The sequence below is a fragment of the Panthera onca genome, chromosome E1, assembly GCF_046562875.1.
Source record: "Panthera onca isolate mPanOnc1 chromosome E1, mPanOnc1 haplotype 2, whole genome shotgun sequence".
NCBI lineage: Eukaryota > Metazoa > Chordata > Mammalia > Carnivora > Felidae > Panthera > Panthera onca.
In genome coordinates, this window is record NC_138352.1 from 41,611,848 (window position 1) to 41,632,158 (window position 20,311).

General features: G+C 50.8%; 1 protein-coding gene across 3 annotated transcripts; it reads right to left on the minus strand.

Annotated features, from left to right (window-relative positions):
* Positions 1–232: 232 nt before the first annotated feature.
* Positions 233–19,620, minus strand: MRM1 (mitochondrial rRNA methyltransferase 1). Of its 3 annotated transcripts, none has more exons than XM_078437419.2 (5): positions 18,857–19,620; positions 18,546–18,639; positions 16,719–16,851; positions 16,498–16,617; positions 233–909 (listed from the first exon to the last, which is right to left on the minus strand). In XM_078437419.2, exons 1-5 carry the CDS (start codon positions 19,417–19,419, stop codon positions 890–892), a joined length of 930 nt encoding a protein of 309 aa, XP_078293545.1. In that variant the 5' UTR covers positions 19,420–19,620; the 3' UTR covers positions 233–889. The 3 variants fall into 3 exon arrangements, with proteins under 3 accessions (XP_078293545.1, XP_060502582.1, XP_060502581.1); XM_060646599.3 differs by lacking the exon at positions 233–909 and adding an exon at positions 5,920–14,074; XM_060646598.3 differs by lacking the exon at positions 233–909 and adding an exon at positions 15,414–16,065 and having other exon boundaries at positions 18,857–19,618.
* Between the last annotated feature and the right edge of the window lie 691 nt (positions 19,621–20,311).

Genomic DNA, 20,311 nt, shown 5'->3' on the forward strand with positions numbered 1-20,311 from the left:
CTCTGCCCCTCTCCCACTCACTCTCTCTCCCTCTCGAAATAAATAAATAGACTTCAAAAAATAAGAATAAGTTAAAATTAAAAAACAAAACATATTGTCTCCCAGAGCCCTGGTCTTCTCCTCTGTAAAGTGGTATTGAAGTTCGTGACTTGCACAGCCATTGTAGGGATTGAGGAGAGGACATGTGTGAAAGCACTTGTAAAGGCTATACCACACAGCAGGCCCACAGTAAGTAGAATTTATTATTGTAATAGCTTGGGAGGCCCAGTGGGTGCTCAAAGCCCCATGGAAGGAAGACAGAAGAGTCATATTAACTCAACTGTACAACTTCAACAAAGACGTAGGGGCAAGAAGGCAGAAAGCAAGATGGGGAAGATGGGAGGTGGTTAAAATCAGCAAAAATTAAAACCCAGCCAGGATCTCCATCAACAACTTATTTAAGAGTAAGGCATCCCACAGGCCAGGGGTAATTGGGTGGGGGAAGCCTCTCTTTCTCCCCGGGGTGGGGATGGGGAGCAGGCCAAGCAGGGTGGGGGATGAGGGGGCGAACAGCCTCTTTATTAACACAATTATTTTATTTGCCGAAAGGTAATCATCCTAAGTGAGGTCAAGGCGGCTGGCACGGGAAGGCTCTGCAGGCGGCTGGCCCTCGTTGCCATAGCAACGGAGCCAGATCACTTCTAGCAGCTGCAAGGGCTGGAGGTTCCTGAGAAAGGAGCCCTCCCCACCCCATCTCTCTTCTTCCCCCAGAGAAAGGCTGAAGGCGACCTGTGGGTATTGCATTCCTCCTCTCAGCTCCAAGTGACAGACCAAGAGTCCCTGGGGGAACGTCCAGCCCAGGTTCACAGGGAGCCCATCCTAGGGGAGAGGGGTCTCTGTGTCCATCATCTCATTTCACCCCATAATACCCTGCAAAGAAGAGAGTAAGCATCACCTGACCATTTTACAGAAAGCTGTGGCTCAGAGGAGCTAGTGATCTATCCACGTACACACAGCCCCTAGGATTTAGAGGCTGGAGTCTGAAGCCTAAGGCACCATTTCCAGTTGCCTCAGAAGCAGGGGCTGTGACAGGACAAGGAGGGATTAGACCAGAGTCTTGATTGATCAGAAAAACTGGGTCAGAGGAAAAGTTGCTAACTTAGAAGTCAGGGAAGCCCAGGTTTGAGTCCCAACTCCCCTCTTACAAGCCACTTCACCCTCAGCAAATTTGCTCTGAGCCTTGGTTTATCCAATGCATTCTGCACTTGTGACTTGCCAGTCTCTGCAAACGTAAGTAATGACCAATTCATATTTCCTCATCTGTAAAATGGGCCAACTAAGCCTTGCCCCCGAGACTCAGGACGTCAGTGGTGACTGGTAAACTTGCTTCAGTGTACAAACGTTAAGAAGCTTGTTCTCTAATTTTCGCCCAAATCTTAGAGTGTGTTAGCTGTGCATAGAAGGGAACAAAATACTCCCTGACCTCAAATCTTCCGGCCCTGAAGTTCAGGAGACAGCACAGGCGAGGCAGGCCCATTGTGGATGCAGCCTATACTGGGGTCCATTTTGCTTGTGCCCGCAGCACCTATCGCCCTCTGGTGGAGGAGTCTGACAGCCACAGGGACAACCGTGCAAGCCTCAGGGAATTCAGATTTGGGGGAGGGGAGGGATAGAAGGAAGAAGAGAGGCAGCGGGGAGGGAGCCCCATTTACTGAGGGCCTGCTCAGCTCCTCGCCCTTTTCTGGAGATCCTGGTAACCCTGGGGACAAGTGCCCTGAAGTAATTATCCCTGTTCCACAAGAAGGAAATCAAGACTTGACATGGTTAGGAACAGCCCAGGACCCCTAAGGCGGGGACACATGCCCAGGGGCGTCTGACTTCAAAACTCTTCAGATCACAAGCAGGAAGAGAAACGGAGGTCTCAAGGAAGCAATGGCTCCTTCTCCCAGGAGTAGGACCACTCTGGCCCAGATACTAGAGGGAGGCATTCTGGAGGCCCCTGTCCTCCTCCTGCACCTTCTCCCAGCTATCTTCTCCACCAGCCATATCAGGGTCCCAGTCTCCTATGACACACACACTCACGCTCACGCTTGGAGAGTTCTGGCATACTGAAGACATCCACAAAGAAGCCGTTCATCCAACTTCCCATTTTAGATTCACTTACCTCCTCTGAGGCTGCCAGTTGGAGTTCCCATCCTGTGCCAGACAACATTGAGCAAAGGCAGGAGATGAAAGGGGGACTGTTCAGCATGCATATGGCCCTGGGGGACCCCAGGTGGGGGACCTGACAGGAGAACTTCTGAGGGAAAGGTGGGCAATGGAGAAGAGAGTTCTTGAGGGGTGACTCCCGACTAGTCACACAGAGACCAGGGAAGTTTCTGGGTCATGAGGCAGAGAGACTCAGAGACAAGATGAGAGACAGAGAGAGGAAGGGGATGGCTTTAGCTTCACAGCTGGACCTGGCAGCAATGCCCAGGGTACTGGCCACACTCCAGCTAGATAACAGCTCCAGCACAGGCCTAAGCTTTAGTCAGTGGATCTAAGGCTTGGCCACAATCAGCAGTAAGGAAGATTAGCAGAGACCTGGCAGGGAAAGAGGAGGTGGGTGTTTGGCCAAGGAACAGTTGTATGGATCTCTCTTGAGTCGGAGTCAGGGGCTTTCATTGACCCTTCCCATGAGGTGTAGAGTAAAAGACAGAGGTGGGAGTCAGGCTGAGCCATGTCAACAGGGAGGGAAGAAATATGACCCACTGAAGCCCAGCTAGACCCCAAAACTCAGCCCCAACCCTCTTTCCCCCAATCCCAACAAGTCTCAAGTAAGACCCCAGGATGCCTGGTCAGGGGCATGCCACTCAAGGTGTCCATGCCATCCTTAGTTGGAGAAGGGGGTCTCAGCATAGGAGCTCTGGTGACCTTATTCTCCCCCTTTAGGCCAGGCTGTACAGAGGGAAGGACCGAATGGGTCACATTCCCAATCCCCAAGAGCTCTGGAGAGAGAGTGGAAAGTAGGAGGCGACAAATAGTATCAGCTGCCCAGCATAACTTATTAGCATCCAGGCGAGATTAATCAAGCCCAGAAACCTCGAGCAGACCCCTAATTAGTTGCTGCTGATAACTATATTTGTCATGCTCTCCAATTATTCCACTGTAAATTTCAGAGTTTAATTGCACCTTGTTCTTCATTGAAGTGTCACTGTTTGCACACGCTCCCCTAATTCTTTAGCAAATTTGACAAAATTCAGCATTAAATATAGATTATCTTTAGATTTCCATAATTAACACAACCAAACTGTCTCAGGCCTAAATATTTCTCCCAGTGCCATAAATCTGGCCTGTCCCCAGAACCCAGAGTGCTGCTCCCAGCTCCCTGGCGGAGGCCTCTGGGAGGACATGCATTCACAGTCATGAACTTGACATGTCTTGCACAGGGTTGGGTATGGGTAGTGGGTGAGGCTTCACTGAGGAAGCATAACCAGGGAACCATTCCACCCCCAAATTTATAGGAGGCCCCATTGAGGCTGCTCCTTGGAGTAGCTCAGCCATGTCCTAGGGTTTAGAAGGTCAGTCCAGCACCATGGCTGACCTCTAGGCCCTGGAAGGTGGGCTAGAGGCAAGTGGCCCGGCCTATAGCCAAGCTGAAAGTCACTTCACCCCCCAAAAGCCAAAGGGCCCTGTTCATGACTTTTTTCCCCATTAAGGCTGGCCTTGATGTTTGACTTTATGCTAGGAACATGACCCGGGCAGACAGGAATGCCTTCTATGTCACAAAGCCTCCCTGGCACCCTCACTGCCCATCTTCTCTCCTAACCTACTCTCTCCAGACTCACCAGGTGAATATATGGCCATTTGACTTAAACATGCCCACCTGGGACTCTTAGTTCAGATTGGAGGAGAGAAAGAATTCGTGCCCGCCTCCAACATTAGGTTGGGAATCTTTCCCACCAGCCCCCAAACCCCAAACCTAATACTGCAACAAAGTCAGCAAGGTGCCCCATTTTCCAAGATGACAAAGGGACAGCAGGGGTGAATGCGAGAGGGCAGAGAAGCCTGTGTCCCCTCCTCCTCCAGAGCCCTACCTAGTCCTTGACCCCTAGGAAGAGAACCATATCTTGGGTTTATCCCAAGTCAAGTCCCTTCTTCAGGCTGGCTGTTTCATGGGCAGCACAGCATTCAGAGTTCAACTGCAAGCCAAGACCTCCACTCCACACTGCACTCATGCAGATACACACACACACTTATAGACACACACACAGATATAGAAATAGACACAGGTGCACAGAGACACAGTGCTGACACCCACAGACACACATGCAGACACAAAATCACACACCAACACACAGGGACAGATATACACATGCAGAAACACATACCCCTCTGCCTAAGATGGGGGTAACCAGGCAGAGAAATAAATCAGTGCCATATTCAGGGTCTTGCCACGCTGAAGGGCCAGAGTGGGCTGGAGGCTCCAGCAGACAGTATCTACAACCTCTCACACTCCCTATTGCCTGCCAGCCCAATGCTTCTCAGTTTCCCTGAGGAAGATATGGTGGTAGTTGAGGGGTTGAAGATGGGAACCGACAGTAATACTGAGAAGCCTCGAAGTGTACTCACAGCAAATTTGGAGGAAAATCAATGGCCTTTAATGAGATTTGATTTTTCTCCATGATGGGCTGGGCTGGGGGTAATGTGGGGGAAATTTCTGGGTGCAACGTGGGAGATGAGTCAGGTCACAGAATGCAGGGCAGGCTGGGAAAGACTGCACAACCAGAGTGAGGAAGCTCCAGGCCTAGTAGCCACAGGGACAGGCAGAGACAGAGGACCAACAGACAGGATATCAGACTGCCATCCAGCACTTCCCACAAGGCCCAGAGAGGGCCCCTGGTCCAGCTCAGGTATCTGTCATGGCTGAGCTGGGTTCCGGATCCAGGAGTCTGGATTTCCCTGCCCTCAAAAGGAATGAGGGGCTGGCCAGGGCCAAGAACAGTGGGAAGTGGTCACCAGAGGGTAGGGAATATATAGCCCATTCAGGGTTATTGGCTTTGGAGGGTGCTGAGAGGCAATTATGAGTGCTTAAATGCGATCACTGGAGTTCACTGAGGATGTGTCAGGCTCCAGCCACCTGTTATTGTCATTCTGCAAAAAACCCTATAAGAGAGGTGGCAGCCCCTTGCTCAGATGAGGATGAGGATCAGAGAAGTCAAAGAGACTGCCCAAATTCATCCAGCCAGTGAGTGCCTCAGGCAGTACCTGAATCAAGGTCTACCAGGCTCTTAAGTCCTTGTTTCATCCATTTGGCTCACAAGCAGCCCCTCATAGGTGATGAAGGAGCCACATCTTCATCTCTCTTATCTTCCAGCCCAGGGGTCCAAGATCCTTGGGCCATCTGGGGTCAGAGCTTGGGTTTAGGCTCCAGTATGACAAGAACACAGGGAATCTCCTCCACACATAGATCCCAATACAAGACTTCCCCAGGCACAGAGGATGGTACACTTGTCAGCTGCCATCCTGCCCACCCCACCCCACTTCACTGGCAAGCTTTGAGCTCCCCCTCCTTCCTTGCTGAATTCTATAAGAGATCAGAGGCCATCAACCCAACCTTAACGTCCTCTACCTGAAGTTCCTGTGCAACATCCTACCTGAATGGTCATCTGAGTGCTTATATTCCTCCAGTGACAGGGACCTCACTACCTCCAAAGTACCCCATTCAGCCTCTGGAATTCTGTTAGCTTGAGCTGCTGTCTCCCTGAACTTCCCACTGGTTCCAGCCCTGCCCTCTGGGTCACTGCCTGCCCAATTTGACCTAAAGGTGTTGGCAGAATTCCTGACAGTGGAGAGAAGTAGTTAAAAACAATAATTTTGGATGGACTCAGTGATGGTTTCTTGGGTATGATAGCAAAAGCACAGGCAACAAAAGAAAACATAGATAAATAGGACTAAATCAAAATTTAAAACTTCTGTACATCAGAGGACACAATCAACAGAGTGATAAGGTAATCTACAGAATAGGAGAAAATATTTGCAAATCATCATCTGATGAGGGGTTAATATCCAAAAAATATAAAGAATTCCTACAACCCAACAACAAACAACAGCAACAACAAATAACCTAATTAAAAATTGGGCAAAGGACATGAATAAACATTTCAGCAAGGATGATATACACTTGGCCAATAAGCATAGGAAAATATGCTCAGCATCATCAGTCATTAAGGAAATTAAACCAGTAATGAGATATCACCTCACACCCATTAGGATGACTACTATCAAAAAACAAAACAAAACAAAACAAAATAACAAGTGTTGGTGAGGATGTGAAGAAGTTGGAACCCTTGGGCACTGTTGCTGGCAGGGTAAAATGGTTACAGATGCTATGGAAAACAGTATGTAGGTTCCTCAAAAAAATAAAGATAGAACTACCATATGATCCAGCAATCCCACTTTTAGGTATATATTCAAAAGAACTGAAAACAGGATCTCAAAGAGATATGTGTACGTCCATGTTCATTGCAGCATTTTTCACCATAGGCAAGACATGGAAGCAACCCAAGTGTCAGTCAACCAATAAATGGATAAACAAAATGTGGAGCCTGCTTCAGATTCTGTGTGTCCCCCCGACTCTGCCCTTTCCTTTCTTGCACTCTCTGTTTCTCAAAAATAAATATTAAAATAAAAAAGGTCACATACATAGATACATAGAAAATACAGTGATGGTTGTCAGGGGCTGCGGCAAGAGGAGCAGGGAGTTCTTATTTAATGGGTACAGAGTTTTGGTTCAGTTTCAGACGGAAAAGATCTGCAGGTCTATTGTACTACAATGTGAGTAAACTTAACTACTGAATTATACACTTAAAAATAGTTAAGACGGTAACCAGGAAAGAAGGAAAAAGCAATGGTTTTGGAGTCAGACAGAACTAGATTTGAGTCCCAGCTCTGCTATTTCCTTCATGACCTGGGGCAAGTTGCCAAATGTCTCTGAGTCTCATAGTTCTCAACTCAACCACAGAATCCAACCTGTGAGCATTTATCTCATTGGCCAAGCAGTGAATGGCCTGGGATATTGGTGTGAAACTCCACACATGGAGTTTCAGAAGCAGCAGAACCATGTTCTGGAAGCTACCGTTGGTGGAAGCTGCTCAGGCCTCTCAGACTGGAGTTGGGACAACTGTCATCCCCGGACTGACTGTCCACTCCAAGCCCTATAGGGCCCCTGCCCTCATTCTCTCTCCTACCCATTTTCTCCTGCTCTCCTTATCCCTCACCCCACTCCAGGCACACCATACCCCCAGCCTAGAGCATATGAAGCATGGCCCCCGACAGGGGGTCTTTGCATTTATTTGGTGTTTCTACTACTCAGAATGCTCTCAAATGGCTTGCTCCTTCACTCTCCTCAGGTCTTTACTTAAAAGGTCACCTTTTCAAGGAGGCCCCTCCCTCACTACACCATTTAAAACAGCACCTTCTCCCAACCACTGCACTTCCATACCCTTTTCCCTCTGCTCTATTTCTTGCATAACACATTACATAATTTTACTTATTGATTTTTGACTTGCTTACTGCTAACATCCCCAGCTGGCACATAGTAGGTGCTCAGTAAATCTTGTTAAGTGACAGCATGAGCCAAGCCTTGGCCTTCTGTCCTCAGAGACCTTCTGTCCCATCCTCTACCCCCATCCTAGTGGCAGGGTCTGCAGCTTTAAGGACTCCCATCCCAGGTCCTGGCAGGGGAGGGGGAGCCCCACTTCCCCTGCAGCCCCAGGCTCCCCAACTGCCACTCCGCCCAGCCTGGGCACCAATCCTGTCCATCAATACCGGCCTCCAGCAGCCACACTTGGACGCCCACTCCAATCGATAACCAGCGGCTGCCATCGATCAGCCCCCAGGGTATCAGGAGCCAAGGGAGAGGAGAGGAGAGGGGCAGAAAGGGTATAGAGACAGAGCCCTAGAAAGGGAGCGGCAACAGGGAGCCCCCAGTGACAGGCAGACATGACAGAGATCATCAAAAAACAAGCAGAGCTGAGAGAGGGGAGGCACCAGACCCCAAGCTAGGAAAGCAAGGAGACAGACACAGATGGAAGCCCCGAGAAAGAAGGAAGAGGCAGGCTGGGAAGAGTTCTTGAAGGCCTACCATGTGCCGTGAGCACCTTTTTTCAGGCCCCAGCACAACCCTGGGAGAAAGATTACTGGTGCCATTTTACAGAAAGGAAATGAAGCTCAGAGGTTAAGAAACTGGACCAAGGCCTGAGCCTTGGTTTGGGAGCAGGTCCAGGACTTAAACCTAAATCTGGGTGTCTCTGGGAGTCCAGGCTCTTTACTGCACCCCACAGTAGCTCGAGCTGTGTATTCTGACCTCCAGCCTGGGCATACCACCCACAGCCACGTGGCAAGCTGAAGGACATGGTCCCCACCCCCCTCTGCAGGATGCCCCACTTAGAGACTGTCAGGATGGTTCAGGAGAAGTGGAGTGGAGAGAGGGGCTAGGGGTATTACATGGGGGAGGGTTTAGTGCTGTGGGGGTGGGGGGAGGGTGGCTGTGTGCAGATTTGGCTTCCTCAACTGAAGGCCTCCTAGCTGATGCTTGAGCTGGAAGGTCTCTCCTTCTAAGCTCAGCTCCCCACCTTCCATCCCCCACCCCCTACAAACCCTTCTGATTGTCACAGCATGACCTTAGGTAAGTTACTTAACCTTTCTGGGCCCCAGTTTCCTATCTATAAACGAAAGGTAATAACAGTGCCTACCCCAAAGCATCATGAGGACTAAATGAGACAAGGCACATAAAACCGTTAGCACATGGTAAGTACATAATAAATGTTAGTATCATCATCATCATCATCATCATCACCCATCACCCTGCTGTGCACATGGCTTCAGGGTCCCATACCCACTGCAGTGAGACTGTTCTAAGTATGTGTGTTGGTATCAGGGCTCTGATTCAAACAAGATCCTGCTCCTTGCTGTGCCTGACCCCCAGCTAGTCCCCCCATCTATGGGAAGGGCATCTGTGCAGGGCCTGGATACAGATGGGTCTCAGCAGGGTCGAGGGCTGAAGGGTTCTACAGAGCATCCCCTCACTCTCGATTAGCTCTTTTGTTGCAGAGAATCAAGAGCAGCTGTGGCTAGGGAATCATTTGTGTCTTGTCTTCTCCAAAAGTGGAAGGGGAGGGCCAGCTGGAATTGAGCTATTTGCCTCCAACCTACAATAGAGAAAAGGAGGGAGAGGCAGTGAGTCTCCAACCTCAGGACCCATTTATGTGCTTATGTGTGATTTTTAAATACCCAGTATGTGCCTGGCCCTGGGCTGAGACCTGGGAATATAAAAGGAGTGAAGCCAACTCCTGCCTTGATTATGTAAAAGACAGGAGTGGGGATTCCTAGAGGTGGGAGGGGCTTTCATGTCTGCTCCACAGAGGCCTGTGGGGGCTTGGGGGTTACTTGTAAGAAGGGACAAAGCCACTGTCTTGCCGCCTCCCTTATATGCAGACTTGTGCCTTGGTTTCTTCTTTCTAGAGGAAACTGCTCAGCCAACTGACATTTTTTTTGAGACTACAGATCAACCACAAAAGGTGACACTTCTCATGGAGTCTCTCTTCTGACACCCACAAACCTCAGCAAAAGAGCTGGGAGCCTGAAGGGAAGAGGAAGTACAGAGGTGGCAGGAGAAAGCAGGGCCAGCCAAGTTCAGCCAGGTGCAGGGTTGGGGCAGGGGGCAGCTGGGCCCAGCCCCTCCTTCCTGGCCCACAGCTGGTGAAGGGTCTCCTCTGAAATGGAATATTGTGACAGAGAGGGCATAGTATTTCCATCAGAATCCTTCTTGGAGTGTCTGGAGAGGAACATTGTTTAGAAGCAGCCTTCCCAGAGCCCAAGATAGTAATCTCCTGGTCCTAATTCATTGCCCAGCCCCATTCCTTTTTCCCAGTCTGGGGAAGAAACTGGGACAATTAACTGGAGCTTCTTTAAACATGGCTCTGCTCCCCCACCCACCCTGGTTGGCTAAACAGGGCTCTGCGATTTAAAAATATAATTCAGAGATTAGTTGTTGTGCCTGCAAATAACAATGGCTGCATTATTGAGAATTTACAATTTTCTGAGCCCTGTGCTACCCTGCTATAGGTATGGTGTCCCTGTTTTTACAGAAGCAACTGAATGTCCTGGAAAATAAGCGATTTTCCTTAGGTCATCCAGCTGGGAAAAGGTGAACCAGGATTAGAACCCAAGCTGGTGCTGCTCACATCAAGTCACAGATTTGAAAGGAAGAAGTGTCCAGATTGGGATGCAGTGGGGCTGGGTGACTAGAATTTACTGATGAGAGGTTGATGGGGAGGAAAAAGAAAGAGGCAGTCCCAGGTACTATGTCTCCTGACCAGGCCTCCAGGACCCTGAGGGGAGGGGATAGTGACAGCCTCCTGGCCAGTGGCCACCTCTCTGCCACATAAAACCTTCTCTATGTGCATCTGATTCCAGACCTAGGAATGGGGCACATTGAGCTCTGGCTGAGTAGGGGGTAGTGAGAACTTTCTGGAGCACCTCCCCCAGGAGGATGAGCTGAAGACCACCAGGGAGGTGTTAATGAAACAGGGAAGCTGTGAACAGACCCAGGAGTGATTCCAATCTGACACTTCCACCCTAACCCCCACCAGTAATGAGCTGGGACCTGCCCTTCTCCCCAGAGAGGAGGGTGAGGGGAGAAGAGGAAGTCCCTGGGCATCTTTGTAGCTTCAGATGCTTCTGTTCATTTTCATCATCATCATCATCTTCCCTACAATAAAAAGCTTGTATTATTAAGCACCTACTATGTCCCGTGCACTATGCCAAGTCCATTTCCTAAATCCAGTAATGAATCATCACAAACTATGTTTGTAGTAGTAGTACCTACTATCCTTATCTCCATTTTGTAGGTGACAAAACTGAGGCTCAATTGGATTAAGTGACTGGCCTGAGGTAGAGCCAACATTTGGAGGCAGGGCCTTCTTGACTCAGAAGTCTGCATTCTTAATATTTTTGCTACTGTGCTTTTTGGCGTGGGCCCGCAAGAGTCCTCAGCGGGAAGGTGGGCGGAGTGGGAATGTTCCTCTGTCTGTCCATGCAGAGAGACATGTACATGTAGCCCCAGAGCTGGAGCCGGTGTGGTGAATAAAGGCAGCGGGCCCACCCATGTACCCAGAGGTTCCAGAACGGGGAAGAAAGAGGGAAGAACAGGAGCCTAGCCCTACCACCAAACCTCATGGTCTCCCTGTGTGCTCTCTGGGTCTTCTTTCCATGGGTGCAATGAGAGTTGGGCCAGGTGACTCCAAGGAGGGACTCCAGCTCTGCCCCCTGCCTGGGAAAGGGGAGGGAGAGGAGCACAGCCCTGAAAGAGTATGTGTGTTTACGGAGGGGTGTGTGTTAGGAAGAGCCCTGCCTCCAGGTCCTAGAGGGAGGGGCTGAGCAACTCTGTGAGTGGAGTCCCATGTTTGTAAACATCATTAATCAGGGATTAGCAGATGGGCATGCTAATTGCACCTGTGGAAGCCGGAGACCTCAAGGTTGATTACATTTACAAACTGTGGGGATCCCTGGCGCCTGGCCCTGCAAGAGTGATGGGGGAGGGTCTAGTTTAGGACCTCAGCCTCGGGAAAGGAGCTGGCAATTTCCCCTCCTGCCAAAACCCAACCAAACAAACAAATTTCCAGCCCTGCAAGGGGCTGGGGTGCTGGCCACAATTCAGCTGTTCTGGAATAGCAACCTTCTGAGACCCTTTCCCTCTTGGCTGGGGAGGCCTGACAAAGGAGGATCTTGCCAATGTCATTCCAATCCCCTCCCCTCTCCAACCCCCTCCAGCTGCTCTCAGGAGTACATCTCCTTGTGTATTGCAGCTGAAATATGTCTTAGAGTCTATGGGGAAATTGAGGCCAGGGTGGCAGGACAGCGGAGCCCATGCAGCTCAGGTGCTGTAAAAACAGCTGCCATGCTCCTCCAGGATTGGGCTGAGGGCTTTACATGAGTGAGCTCATTTAATCCGCACTCTGATCCTCTGAAGTGGAGGCTGTTGGAAAAGTTAAGGGATATGTCCATATTTACACTACCAGCAAATCAGAATTGGAACTCAAAGCAAGAGCTACTTAACAGTCAGTCTCACATTCTTAAATGTGGCTCTTCAGGGTCATCCTTACCCTGCCCTGCAGAGGATGGACCTCCACCTTGCCTCTGTCTTCATACCCACAGCCACAGCTGCCCCAGCTCCTGTGTATTTAACCATACTTGCTGAGCAGCCTGTATACATCAGGCCACCACAAAGAAATTCAGACCTCATCCTCTGCCTTAGGGTCTCAGGTGCTTCGTTTTGGAAATGCCTGGTTTGCACGACCTAACTACATACCTGTGTGCATGGCAGGTAATTACGGCCTCAATACCTTTTAGTTCAAGTGAGCCTGCCTTCCCAGAGGCCAGCTGGCTTGCTGCCCATGGGATGAAGCAGGGAGGAGCCCCTGTGCCTGGCTTTTAGCACCGAGAGTGGCCCTCTAGATGGCTCGGACTACTGGGACCCAGAAAACTGAACAACATGCCCAAAGCAAGTTAGATAAGGTTCCAGACATGACATAGGAGTCCATGGGCAGGAAAGCAGGCCCGGAGTACCCGGAACCCCAACTTCTAGGTTCCATGATGGGTTTGTTCCCAGAGAGCAGAGCTCGATTCTCTACTGCCACATGGAGGGAACACCAGGACATCTCAGTTCATTTCCATCAAGTCTATTAGTTGGGATTCTCCAGAGAAACAGAACCAACAGGTGATATATATATATATATCTGTATACTTATCTATATACACACATATAATGCTTATTTATTATGAGGACTTGGCTCATGTGGTTATGAGTCTGGCAAGTCCAGGTTCTGCAGAGAACAGCAAGCTGGAGACCTTGGAGAGCCAATGACGCAGTTCCCATCTAAAGGCCAGCAGGCTTGAGGCCAGAAAAAGCCCATGTTTCAGTTCCAAAAGGCAGGAAGAATTCTTAGGGGAGAAGCTTTTTTTTTTTTTTTTTTTTTTTCCTCCCTCTATTCAGGTCTTCAACTGATTGGATGAGGTCCACCCACAATGGAAAGGGCACTTTGGCTTACTCAGTCTACAAATTTAGATGTCAATCTCATACAAAAACACCCTCACAGAAACACTGAGAATAAGGTTTGACCAACTATCTGGGCATTCTGTGGCCCAGGCAACTTGATACATAAACTGAGCCATTATATCCATGTCTGTACTATCATGTGCTAGTCCTGGGGTGCACAGTGCCTAGGATTACAGAATGCTTTTTACTGATACTCTCTCATTTTGTTTTTACAAATCTTTGTTGGGGAGGGGTTGGCTGGAGCAGGTACTGAAGGCACTATCCCCATTTTATAGATGAGAAGGCTGAGAAGCCATCCAGGTAAGAAGCCAATAGAGTCAGGGCTCGAGCCACCATCTTCTGAACCTAGGGACAGATGAAAGGCCAACTGGCCCAAACTTTTAGGCATGCGCTCAAAAGTACAGGTATGAATGATTTGGAAGCAGTTTCTTGGACATGAGAAGGTGGCTTGAAGACCAGTGATTCTCAGATCTGGCAGCATACTAGCATCAACCGGGGAGCTCTAAAAAACATGGGACCTGGCTCCTGCCACAGAGATTCTGATCTAATCATTCTGATGCCTCTGGGCAGCTGGAATATTAAAGTTGTCCCTCTCTGCACCACCACACATACCCCCAACCCCACCTAAGGTGTAGCCAAGGTTCAAAACCACATTAGGATCTTGGCTAAGAGTGCAGCATAGATAGGGGAGGCAGTGTGATATGCCCAAGGCTGACACATGCCAGGGTCAGAATCTGTGTGGCAGTTGGGGACAGACAGCTCAAGGGTACCAATGTGGTAGAGATCTCTATGGAGTTTTATGAAAAGGTTCTTCTTCGGGGCGCCTGGGCGGCTTGGTCGGTGAAGTGTCCAACTTCGGCTCAGGTCATGATCTCACGGTCCGTGGGTTCGAGCCCCGCATCGGGCTCTGTGCTGACAGCTCAGAGCCTGGAGCCTGTTTCAGATTCTGTGTCTCCCTCTCTCTCTGCTCCTCCCCTGTTCATGCTCTGTCTCTCTCTGTCTCAAAAAATAAATAAACGTTAAAAAAAAAATTAAAAAAAAAAAAAAAGATTCTTCTTCTTTCTTGAGAGGAAAAACTTTGACTTTAAAGCAATCTTAGGCCCTTTTATTTTATTATTTATTTATTTTGAGAGGGAGTGAGCAAGTGGGGGGACAGGCAGAAAGACAGGGAGAGAGAATCCCAAACAGGCACCGCATTGTCAGCACAGAGCCTGATGTGGGGCTCAATCTCACGAACCATGAGATCGTGACCTGAGCAGAAGTCAAGAGTCAGATGCTTAACCAACCGAGCCACCAAGGCGCCCGTGCAATCTTGGGCCCTTTTAAAACAAATTCAAATGTCTTTTTAAACGGGAATCCCAAGATAATTTCATTCCAAAGAGAAAAGAGTGGTACCTCTTACTGAGCACTACCGTGTGGAAGGCACTGAGCTCATGTTGCCCTCTCTATCCTCCCACAACTTGGGAAGGTAGGGTGATCCCCCTTCACCAATGAGGAGACTGAGGCTCGGGTGGGAAAGGAACTTGTTCAAGGTGACAGAGCAATTAGGACTTTAACTTAGGTTGCTGTCCTCCAGGATCCATACTCCAGAACAGTGGTTCTCAACGAGGGCGATTGTGTCCTCCAGGGGACATGTGGCAATGACTGGAGACATTTTTGGTTGCCACACTGGGGGGCAGGGGGTGCTCCTGGCATCTAGTGGGTAGAAGCCAGGGATGTTGTTGAACATCCTATGAGGCACAGGACAAGCCATCCAACAAAGAGTTATCTGGCCCAGAATGTCAATACTGCTGAGGTCCTGGAGCCCCTACTCCAGTGGTTCTCAGCCTGGGGTACACATTAGACTCATTTGGGGGCAGGAGGGGGGGGCTTTCAAATTCCTGATACCCAGGTTGCCCCCTGACCAATTACATCAGATTCTCTGGGGGTGGGTCCCCAGTGTGAGTTGTTTTTGAAAGATTGCCAGGTGGTTCCAATGGGTAGCCAAGACTGCTCTAAACTACTTATACCGGGGGCTTCTGCTCCATTTGTGGGACCCTGTGGGAGGAGCACCAAATCCATGTGGGTTGTACAATAAACAGCAACACTGTCCCCACCACTCCACAGAACCAAAGGCCAGGGCTCTGGTTCATTGGTTCCTTTCTCAGAGGTGCACTGACTGATGAGTCACTGGTGAGGAGGTCTGGAAGGCCAGTGAGGTAAGAGGTGTTTGTTAATCTTTCCCTTGCCCCTCTGGGGGCCACAGCCAGGAATCTCCAGAGGTGGCTGCAAAACTTCCAGAAGAGACTACGGATCAAAGAGCAAGGCTGCCATCTAGTGGAAGAATGGGACAGAATGGCCCAGGTGACATTTTATTGGATCCTCACAAAGAGCCCTGTGAGGGACAGCAGGATGAAGCCTCGTGCTCAAGGTCCCCACTGGGGCAGGCAGGGTTGGAGCCTGGATTTGTACCCGTCTAGTCCACAAGAGGAACGAGGCCTTCCTCTACATTCTCACACTGGTTCAAGAGGAATAGGACACCTGGACTAGGCTGCCCAATTCCCTTTGTATGTCTTGACTTCCAGGCAGGGCCCAGGAGGAAAGAGACCCTCTATCCCAGCACAATCTTGGAGACTAACAAGCTGCCACTTCCAACCGCAAGTCCAAAATCAAAACAGGAAACTGAACTTTCCTTTGGTCTCCATCGCAGAGCTTCCTGCCCTATAAGATAGTGCCTAGTAAACAGGGGCCTGGGTGCACTCTCAGGCAAGAGACTCCAGTACATTCGATCATGTGGATGTGTGTGCCCTCTAGCACACACACCTCAGACAGTCCAAGTCAGCCCCCATTATGCCTCTCTTGTTCTGGTTCTGAGGACAGTCCTGGGTGCTGAGCCACTCTGGGCCCTGCTGATGTGGCTGAGGTTCCTTGCGGGTCTTAGAGAAGTTGCTCTCTCTTCTCTGCAGAGAAACCCTTCCTCTGGCTGCAAATGGAGTGAAGAAGAATTCCTGCACCAACAGACAAAAGGACAAAAGGGGAAGAGAGAGGATGGAGAAGAGGAAGGACCACGTGTCAGCACTCCCTCTTCTCATCCTCAAAGGATGCATTTGGGGCACCTGGGTGGCTCAGTTGGTTGAGCATCTGACTTCAACTCAGGTCATGATCTCATGTCTCATGAGTTCAAGCCCCACATCAGGCTCTAAGCTGACAGCCTGGAGCCTGCTTCAGATTCTGTGTCTCCCTCTCTCTCTGCCCCTCCCCTGCTCACATTCTGTCTCTGTCTCAAAGACAAACATAAAACAATTTTTTTAAAAAAGATGCATTTTCCCCATCTGGCACATAAAGTGACTGAGGCACAGAAAGACAGGGAAAATTGTTGAGTGTAAAACACCTACACATGTGTGGTCAGAGGGCAAGAAGTCAGGCAACAGTAGACTCACCTGCAGCCACGGAGACATTCAAGGAGTCAAGTCCAGAGGGCAGCTGCCGGCCAGGCAGGATTGTAAGGAGAAGCTGGCAGGAGGCCTGTACCTCCTTGGACAGACCAGAGCCCTCATTACCTGCAGGGCATAGAGGCAGAGGGTTAAGGATGCCCCAGCTAGACACATGGGCACTCTGGACATGCACATCTGAACAAGGAAAAGTGGGGACATCTACCTACCCAGCACTAGGACAGTAGGCCGGTCCCAGAGGAACTCCAAGCAGCTAGTGACAGGGATCTCAGAGAACGAGGAAATCTCAGGCCCCAGGCAGCCCACTGTGCCAGCTACGAGCCAGCCCTCCCGGGCTCTGGCCTGAAAGGAGGAAGAAGAAATCAAGTTCTAGGTCACGAAACCTTCATTCAAGCCCCAGCTGAGGAGCTGGTCTTGCGCATATAGTCATTCCCTTGCTGATCCATTCAATTCATCAACAGTTATTAAGCCTCTAGAATGGGCAGGCTCTGTTCTAAGTGATGGGGACAGGGCAGAGAACAAAATGGGCCCAAATCCCAGCTACCCAGTAGAAGGGTGATCAGGGAAGGCCTCACTGAGGCAATACTGGAGTGGAGACCTGAACGAGATGAAGGAGTACCAAGCATACATCTGGGGGCAGAATAATCTAGGCAGAAATGAGTTAAGTGCAAAGGCTGAGGCTGGCACTTATGTGACACATGGGAGGAACAGTGGAGTGGCAAGGTGGTGGCGGGTGGGGAGGGAGGACGAGAGGGAGGGAGACAGGAGAGGGAACAAAGAGCCACATAAGGTAGGACCTCAAAGGCCACTAGAAGGACTTTGGCTTTTGCTCTCTGAGAGAGATGTGAAGACTTTGAAAGGTTCTGAGCAGAGAAGTAACATGTTTCAACAGAATCACTCTGCCTGCTGGGTTGAGAGCCAATAGCAAGAGATGGGACTTCCCACAATAATGCAGGCAAGAGATGATGGAAGCCTGCGCCAGAGTGGGAGCTGCAGAGATGGGGAGGATTGGTGGGAATACAAAAATACCTTCATGTTAAAACCAAAAGAATTTGTGGATAGGGTGGGCCATGGCAAGCAGGAAGAATCAAGGCCACCACAGCACTGGGCCTAAATAAAGGGATGCGGTTGCCATCGATCGAGCTGGGCAAAGTCTACAGAAGGAAGTGCTTGGCTTTGAAAATGTGAAGTTTGAAATGCCCCTCAGACCACAAAAGAAGCTGTTGAGTAAGCAACTTGATAATATGAATCTGGGGTTGAGAAGTCAGATCCAGGCTAGCATATACATTTGGGAGGCAGCCAAGCATAGGTGGTATTTAATGCCCTGAGACTGGATGAAACCAAGAAATGAACACATACAGAACAGAGATCCAAGGACTGGGCCTGGGAGACCTAGGGGGGCAGATGGTCATGGGAGCAGTCAAATGCAAGGCAAGACTGCCCCCTTGTGTCCATCAATAGAAGCACAACTGAAGACAGAAACTTGGACCAGGAAAGGGGTTTCTTTACTTAGGTTTACCCCTTCCTGGATATCAAAGTTGTTGTTGGTGGTGGTGGTGGTTTGTTTGGGTTTTGGTTTTCTGTAGGGTTGGGGGGCGGGGTGGGCGGGAGAAAGGCATAAGTGAACCTGTCTTTCTTCAAAGAGCCTTTCAGGCTGTGCCCCCACTCAGAATGCATGACTCCTGCCAACCAGCTTCTCACAGTCCATCACACCATTTACTGAAAACCTACTTAGTAGGCAGCGAGGATCTGAGGTATACTAGCCTCCAAGGCAAAGAGGTAGTACAGTAAAGGGAATGAAGGAGTACAGTAAAGGGAATGAAGCTAGGAAGTCTTTAACTTCAGATTCTGCCCTACTTATGGTTTTGAAAATTCCAGAATCCTTCCCTTCCAAAAGGGATTTAGAAGGACGTAGGAAACGATGCCAACATTCCCCTTTCTCTCCCCTTCTTTCATCAACTGCTGGATGAGTGCCCTTGGAGAGACTGAGTTTGTCTCGTTTCTTCTCTACCCACCGTCCGCCTCCCCGCCATTACCTGTAAAAAACTGGCCAGGTCATCAGTGGAGAACAGGTCCATCACCTCCATAGCACCCGCGCTGGCTTTGCTGACTACTGGGGTGAGTGGGCAGCTGCAAATTTCCCCATGCCCTGCATTAAACTGGGTAATCTCAAACCCGGTGCTTTGCCCTAGCCAACCACCACCTCCCCGCCCCGCCTCCCTGGCCCTGGCCCCCAAGGGTTAAGGGTGAGAATTCTGACGATGGGACGAGGGATCAAGGGTCAAGGTGCTTAGAAACTCGGCTGTGCCCCAAAGCGGGGCACATGGGGATTAAGGGATGTCCATGCCTGTTTCTCCCGCTGGTGATGACTTTATCCACTCCGAGAAAATGAGCAGAACGCAGCACACCCCCAAGGTTCCGGGGATCCTGGAGCCCTTCGAGGACGAGCCACAGCTGCCGGGGGTCGTCGCCTGGCCTCGCCTCCCCGACCTCAGTCCAAGGCCGAGGCTGAAGCGGGCTCACCTCCATGCAGACGCCCTGATGGACCTGGTAGCGGCACAGGGCGTCCAGCTTCTGCCGTCTGGGCCGCAGAACTGGTATGTCACGCGCCTCTGCCGCCCGGAGCAGCTCGGCCCGCTCCCCTTGCAACCCTGATCTGCCGGCCTGGAGCAGAAGCCTGGCCACGCGGCGACGAGCAGCTCGCAGAGCCAGGAGACAAGGGGACAGGCCAAACAGACGCTCCAGTCCCTCCGCAGATCGCGGGGTCGGCGCCAGGTCATCCAGTAGCAGGCGGCTCAGCTCCTCCCCGCCGGGCCGCTCCCCACGCCTCGCCGCTTGAGAGGAATGACGCGCGAGCAGGCGACCCGAAAACCGCGAGGTCGCGCCCCTGACGGCCCAGAGCAGTGCCATGGTCGATGCCCCCTGCTACGTCATCAGGATTGGTCACTCCCGCCGCGGCCCGCTCCGGGTCCCCAACATTGGCAAAGGAGACCCGATGGCCGTCTCTACCTCGCCCCCTCAGAGTACGAATAGCCTGGATTCTCGACTTAGACTACCCACAACCAGGTAGCCTAACCAAGGCCGCCCCTCCCCGGCTCCCACGTGGGCTACTCTGCTTCCGGGTTCGGGCGGCCTGCCCCCTGCCCGCTGACGCACTGCGCATGCCCGACCGCCCCGCGGTGCCCACAGCGCCTCCTGCAGGACTAGCTGAGCCGCAGCCTTCTCTGTACTGCGACCTGCTGGGCTGTCCCCTACTACCGGCATCATTCTGTGCCTTTCGAGGTCCCAGAAGGCTGGAGGGCCACATTCACCCAGACACCGGCAAAAGCCACTTGAAAAGGGATGTGTTCCAACCAGGTCAGTCGTGGTGATTCCCCCCCGCCCCGCCTCCCGACATCCAGTCCACCACCAGGTGCTGGGGATTTTCCTCAGAAGCTTCTGCATCCAGCCCCTCCTCTGCACCTCCACTGCCTTGTCAAACCCTCAGCATCAGTCAACAGGACGCCAGCAGTAACTTCCTGTCCCGTGGCAGCTGATTCTCCAAGTGACAGCTCTGTGCCTCTCCTGCACCTGCTGACAAGCCAACTGATGTCCTTGGCCCATAGGTAATCACCAGACTCTTTGCTCAGCACACAGACCTCCGGCGATTCAGGCAGCAACTTCCTTTTCGGCCCCATCTCACTCCTGCACTACATTCTGTGCTGTTCCCATGACATTGCCTGCTTTTTTGGCCTCCCGGCCTTGTATCCACTGTTGTCCTCTTTCCTGGCTGGCAAACTCCTACCCATTTTCAAGACTCAAC

Excerpts from the sequence above, each read along its gene's own strand:
- MRM1 (XM_060646598.3), bottom strand. The coding sequence starts at position 19,419 with ATGGCACTGCTCTGGGCCGTCAGGGGCGCGACCTCGCGGTTTTCGGGT. Across the intron at positions 18,640-18,856 it reads ATCACCAGCGGGAGAAACAG|CTGCCCACTCACCCCAGTAG; the intron begins GCATGGACATCC and ends GGAAATTTGCAG. Across the intron at positions 16,852-18,545 it reads ACCTGGCCAGTTTTTTACAG|GCCAGAGCCCGGGAGGGCTG; the intron begins GTAATGGCGGGG and ends TCCTCCTTTCAG.